The sequence below is a fragment of the Sinocyclocheilus rhinocerous genome, unplaced genomic scaffold (assembly GCF_001515625.1).
Source record: "Sinocyclocheilus rhinocerous isolate Xijiao unplaced genomic scaffold, SAMN03320098_v1.1 scaffold2271, whole genome shotgun sequence".
NCBI classification, from domain to species: Eukaryota; Metazoa; Chordata; class Actinopteri; order Cypriniformes; family Cyprinidae; genus Sinocyclocheilus; species Sinocyclocheilus rhinocerous.
Genome location: NW_015630602.1, coordinates 2,049 through 8,306, shown reverse-complemented (window position 1 = coordinate 8,306; position 6,258 = coordinate 2,049). Strand labels below are relative to the sequence as shown.

The following is a 6,258-nucleotide window of genomic DNA, read 5'->3' as shown; positions in this document are numbered from 1 at the left end:
GTGTCTTATAACTGACTTATTGCCACTCACCTCCAACTCCCACTGCAATCTGTAGAGGGTCACTACAACAAAGAATGCAGTCAGCTGCTGCTGCTTATACACTCATGAACATAAAAACTTTTATCTCTTTTGTAGCATTTTTAGTTTTTTAATAAGCAAGTTTAATTTTTTAACTCCTCTTCATATTAGAAGACTGACATGGTTGAATCAGTGAAAGGAAAGCTCTAGAGTGTCTGTCGAAGTTGTTCAGCAGTTTGTATGCTTGTTTTGGTTGGTAAAAAGTGTAACTTTGTTTAAAATCTAAGGTTCCCCTTCGGGAACTCGAGCTGCGTCGGAAAACGCTAGGGGAACGCCTTCAGCGATACCAAGCTCTGAATCATATGTGTAATCAGTCGAACGATGGGCGAGACGTCAGCGGCGGGTGAGGCTACACTTGTAGCTAAGGTTGAGTATAGTTAGGTTAGTTAGGTTCTTTATTGTCCCCATGGGGATAATCTTGTCCACACGTCATCAGCAATCACAGTATGTGCTCTTTGACTACGATTACAATGAGCCTCTTTGGAATTGCAGCCAAGATAAGTCAGAAGTGATACATCAAGCACCACATCAAACAGTATAAAACAGTATATCCTACCTTCTGCCCACTCATTGATATCAATGATCCACCTCTCCAGTTGATTGTCTGAGATGTCCATTTCCGTTTTCATGGCCTCCAGGTTATGCAACTGGCATTGCAGGGCTATTGTGGCCTTCAAACATAAATGACAATGAGGGAAACGCCTACCACTTTGACTATTGTTGATAAGGATTGTGAAGTACCTTCACTATTAGAAAACCACATACAACACTAATTAAATATACAGTATATTCTTATATATACGTGGACTCTCAATATATGTGGTGTGAACATTTAATATTTTATATCAAGACACTAAAAAATACAATTGACACTACACATGCAACCATCCGTATATTTAATATATATTGAAGAATATCTGGGCAAGTGTTCTCTATATTTTTGTGATATATGCCACTTTATTTTACAATATCGCTATGCATTTTGCATAAGGGAAAACTGGTGTCTTTACCTTCCGATATCGGCGGCCAAGTTGTCAAACTTTTGTTGGTTCCAGCGCATGGCCATGATCGTCAGCATGTCTATGCGTCCTGCAAAAATAAAAAATATGAGATTATCACCCTTCTTTCCAGTAGCAGTAGGAGAAGAAACTGTGCAGACTTGAATCACAAACTTTTCAGAGATAATAACTTACAGTACAGTACTATGGTACTAATCTGCTGTCTTGTGCCATTTGATTACTGTCCCATGAAAGGGTTAGGTAAATAGCACAGGATAGTGAAGAAATAGCATGAAACAGTGGCGCAGGACAGTATTTAAATGGCATAGAGCACTATGGCAGGACAGTAGGCGAATGGTACTCTGATGTGTATTTTTTATATCGCACTGCCCTTCCTTATTATCCTCACGTCAAATAAAATAGGATGATGGTATTGTAATCGATCCATCCATTTGTGTTGAATATTCTGAGCTTTATATTTTCAGAGTCAGCATATATGCATGAGCTCAAAGTGGCTCACCCATGTCATCAGGATCAAAATTTACTGGTTACCTTACCTGCTTTTGACATGTGCTTTGTCGTAACAGCAATCCTCGAGAGGAAGGCGTTGCACTGCTCCACCTCTTCCCCAAGAGTCGAACCAGCCCCCTCCTGATATGCTCCACTCCATTTTACCTTTAAATAAGAAAACAAAAAAACTAAACCTAAGTGGCAACAATCTTATGCAGGATTTCAGGGAAAGAAAATGTCATGGACAATCATTTTTTCTTACCTCACATTTGAAATCATGAGCTTTGGCATGAAAAACAGAAAGAAATGGCCTCATGGTCAGGAGATCCTGAAGCTCAGGGCATTTCTCTGTCACTCTCTGGAGGTAAGGCCAGTACTTGCATGCCACATCCATTGCAAAAAATGTAACTGGCTTACAGGCCATTTGCTTTTGGAGGTACAGGGGGTAGGCAAAAATCTCCCCCCTGAACATATTGAGGGCACGAAGGAGAACCCCATGACGACATACAGCGAGTTCCAGGCCCTCCTCGTCTGTTTTTCCTGAGGACTTCTGAGACGTTTCACGCGCCGCTGACCATTGCCCTCCACAGACACCTCTTCCAGAGACCTAAAACATGGAAGATGGTTAACAGTCCAAACTTGTTCAAACAAAGTCCTCTGTAGGACGTGGTGTTTTATAGGTAAATATAGTGAAGTTGTGCAAGTTTACATGACTGGTTGAGGTATGGACATAGTCCACGAATCTTGCGACGTCATCATCATTCGCGATGAACACGCCATCAAAGATGGCTTTTTCCTCCGATCTAAATAAAAGAGATACATATTAACTTTAAATATTCATATGATTTTCAATTCACAGCAGTTACTTTCAAAGTAATGGACCGTCAATGCACACACAGTACCTTGCTGCACTCTTGAATCTGTAGTGCTTATGGTTTCCATCAACAGATACTGCAAGCATGTCTGGGCTGCACGCTGGGCAGTCAAAGTGGTCCTCCTGGCATAATTTGTCCACTTCGAATCGGACAGCTTCCCACTCCAAGAAGCTTTTCCGGAAGCTGTCTGCTGTGATGTTTCCGCTCTGTTTCAAAGAAGAGTTCAGTAAAAGAGAACAAAAGAGAACAGTAAAACGGATCAAAATTAAACAATATACTACACTGAAGTAAAATGTTCTAAATGGATACATTTTGGGATGTTTGTACTAACTTCGTAACCACTCCTTAGAATACATATCAAAGGAAATAAACAATGTGTAGACTTCACTCATACACTATACACTGGTGTATTTGGGGGACCTGGCCATTAAAAATACAGGATATTGTTTGACATTCAGTCTAAATCTATACGCAAAGAGGGCTACAACAGCTTCCATATTGTTTAGAAGTAAGCCTGTGCAATGTTTGGCCCATTAATCCAAGGGAACACTTCTGGGATCAGGAAATGATATTGGGGAGAAGATGTCAAAGTCTGTAGCCAATGGAGTTGAAGTTGAGATCTTCAGAATGACCTGTTTTTTCAGAAATGTCTCAGTGCAAACTGCTGATGAGAGAACATGAGTTTATGGTTGTTTATAAAGGGTCTAAATTTAACACAACTTTTTTCCTAAACAGTGCAAATGTTCATGTGTACTATCATCATCATCATGCCCTCATAGTATTATTTATGGAGTTACGCAATTATTACCACAAATACTTACACGGCCAAAGCGAACAGTGCGTTGATCCAGCATTCTAAGAAATGCTTGGCTAGACATCCCTGGTGCTGCCATCTTCAGCTCTTCAAAAGAAAAAAGGACATCTGTTGCGTACACAGTTGAATAGTGAGAAGTGGCAGGCCAGTAGTCATTACGGATCAGGTCATCCACTCCAGGACTCCAAGTGGCTTCACATGCTTTGCATCTAATCTGAGGCAATCTGAGATCATATCGCCCTGGAAAAAGAAGGAAATATATACACAAAGTTAAGTCTGACAGACCAAACTGTGTCATTCTGACAACTGATATGGGAACCTTTGACTAAGGATGGATCAGGAGGACACTTCTACAAACATTTTGTAAGGCACTCTATTGGAAGTCACACTTTTGTCAGGCAAATTAACTATCCCCATTCAAACAAAGGTTAATTGTTTTCCTCCACATAGGTGGGCCCAGCCAATCTAATCAACACACAACCTATTGACACCTCTGGATTTCCAGCCATGATAAAGAAAATTTCTTGCACAATGTAACATGTATGAATGTAACATATTCATGATTCGTATATGTGCATAATTGTGACGAAAAGTGAGAGGGAGTATATACGAGGTGTGATCAGCAAATAGCTGTGGGTGAAATTCTGCAGACACTTCTACAGAAGTGACCCCCACCCAAACCCATAAAGTTCTTCTTACCATTCATTGTAACCACAACTATGGACTGTCCTGCGATGACACTGGACGATACTCGTAGACAACCGCATATTGTCTCTGGCATCTCCAAAGGTACAAGACGCTCTTGAAAAAAAAACAAAAAAAACACATGGATAAGAATTAAAGAATAACATTTATTTACTGGCAACTATTTTAAACAAGATGTACTTGACGGCTTCATCGACCTATCAGTTTTTCAGTCAAGTCTAAGAATGTGACTTTTAAAAACTACAACTTACCACACTGGGTTAGAACCCTCTCCACAACACAAGTTGTGGGAGGCAATGGATGAAAAAATGCACGTGTCATCGAATCCCTGTTGTGGAACACTTGACCTCGGTGGACCCTGACATCACACTGGCCACAGAGGAATGGGTGTGGTCGGCAGTCACAACAACGGATAACGGCTGGACCATTTCCACAATGTTGGCAGATCCGAGTTGCCGCATGTTGTCGAGCCACCATGGTGTTGACCAGTCGGGGTCTCTCTTTCTCCCACCACCCTGATATGAGGCTCTTTCGGGTCGACCAGTCTGTTGAGGCTTGAAGTGCCGTTTCATCCTCATGTATGTCCTCACCCAGTGAGCTTTTAAGCTCTTGAAGGAAGGACTCTGTTAAAACAATGCAAAATATTTAAAAACAGTAGTTTATTATAACAAAAGAGAATAGCATTGAACAATGGCCATTTTATAATAAATGAACATACTGTTTTGAACCAGTGAAGTCAAAATAAATAACACACCTGCAGTAACGGAAGGAAAGTCACTGGTCATTTCCGCACTGGTTTCCGGAGCCCTGATATGAGAGACACCAGTCTTTCGACTCTGGTTGTGACTGGGACCTGCTGTAGCAAAAAAGCTGTTGCTTTTTACACTCAATGACACAAACTTTACCTGATGCTAGGCACAGGTACGTAATAATAACCTCAGATATGTTCTAATTCAGACCCATGACTTGTGATCATGTTGTATACCATTCCAAGATGCAAAACGTCCCAGGTTACGTATGTAACCATGGTTCCCCGAGGGAACGAGACGCTGCGTCGCAAGGCCATACTTCCGGCATCCCTACTAGAGCTTGCTTCACTCCTAAGAAGCTAGCGCCGGCTGCACCTCACGTGCTTTTAAAGCTTCCTGGTCATGACGTCACCCGCCGCTGACGTCTCGCCCATCGTTCGACTGATTACACATATGATTCAGAGCTTGGTATCGCTGAAGGCGTTCCCCTAGCGTTTTCCGACGCAGCGTCTCGTTCCCTCGGGGAACCATGGTTACATACGTAACCTGGGACGTTTTTGTGTTGTGCTTTGAAAATCTTTTGGTGATTTGGTGATTTTGTGTCAGTTATAACTTGGTCAAATGTTTCTGATAGCACGTCTACAAAGTAATCTATTTTCTTTTCTGAAAAGCATGTGTTCATGTTCAAGTGTAGCTGTATATGAGGAAGAGAAATCAATAGGTCAGATAGGACTAGGATATTTAATCAAATTTATAACACGATTAAATATATATACGTGTCTGAGTGTCATTGCATAAATACAAAATGACAAAGCAAGTGGCATTAGCAAAGAAATTTTGCAAGAGCTTTTCTTAGAACTGACTTCTCTATTCTGTGCCTTATTTTGCTAAACCAGCCTGGGTCAAAATAATTTTAGTGGATGTGTGAAGTGAAGTCAGTTCCCTTTATGTTCACACAAAAAAACCCAGCAGAGTAAGCATGATGAACAAAACATCACATTAGCGCTTGACAACCACAAAGTGTCAAAAAACTTTTTGTTAATTTTGAATGCAATATCTGTTGTTTTTGTTGCTCTTTATAAAATGTTTTGCTTGAAAAACCTAAGTGAGTGCCCAATGTGAGTGCTTTCAATTGGTCCCAAAAATACAATATTTCTTAATTATTAATTCCAAAATATTTGTAAAAAAAAAAACAATTCTTTCAATACTAAAATAATGTTTTTAATTTTCGTTGTCCCACAGTCCATCATGGTGCCATTACTTCCCTGGGAAAATGGCACACACATACACAGCTGTCCACATGGTGTAGAAGAAAATGGGACTCATCTGACCAGCCAACCTTCTTCCACTGCTCCATCGTCCAGTTCTGATGCTCAAGTGCCCATTGTAGGTGCTTTCAAGGGTGGACAGGGGGTCATAGCAAGGCACTCTGTTTAGTGGAGTTGTGACAAACTGTACCAAACCGCACAAGTGAAATGAGGCAAATACGCTGAAGGGGGCGCTGTTGTCTAAGACATGCAGCAGCCGGT

At 41.0% G+C, this 6,258-nt stretch overlaps 1 protein-coding gene across 1 annotated transcript; it reads right to left on the bottom strand.

The window, feature by feature from the left end:
• Positions 1-640: 640 nt before the first annotated feature.
• Positions 641-4,834, bottom strand: LOC107740693 (uncharacterized). Its single transcript, XM_016553202.1, has 10 exons — positions 4,735-4,834; positions 4,232-4,603; positions 3,975-4,076; positions 3,283-3,515; positions 2,489-2,667; positions 2,296-2,389; positions 1,849-2,193; positions 1,634-1,751; positions 1,089-1,167; positions 641-749 (listed from the first exon to the last, which is right to left on the bottom strand). The coding sequence occupies exons 1-10, from the start codon at positions 4,763-4,765 to the stop codon at positions 740-742; spliced, it is 1,563 nt and encodes a 520-aa protein (XP_016408688.1). The 5' UTR covers positions 4,766-4,834; the 3' UTR covers positions 641-739.
• Between the last annotated feature and the right edge of the window lie 1,424 nt (positions 4,835-6,258).

What these genes read in the sequence shown, in the direction of transcription:
- LOC107740693 (XM_016553202.1), bottom strand. Translation starts at nt 4,765, where the DNA reads ATGACCAGTGACTTTCCTTCCGTTACTGCAG. An exon ending in GAGGGTTCTAACCCAGTGTG is followed by an intron (nt 4,077 to 4,231) that starts GTAAGTTGTAGT and finishes TTTTTTTTCAAG; the next exon opens with AGCGTCTTGTACCTTTGGAG. An exon ending in CTCATGATTTCAAATGTGAG is followed by an intron (nt 1,752 to 1,848) that starts GTAAGAAAAAAT and finishes TCTTATTTAAAG; the next exon opens with GTAAAATGGAGTGGAGCATA.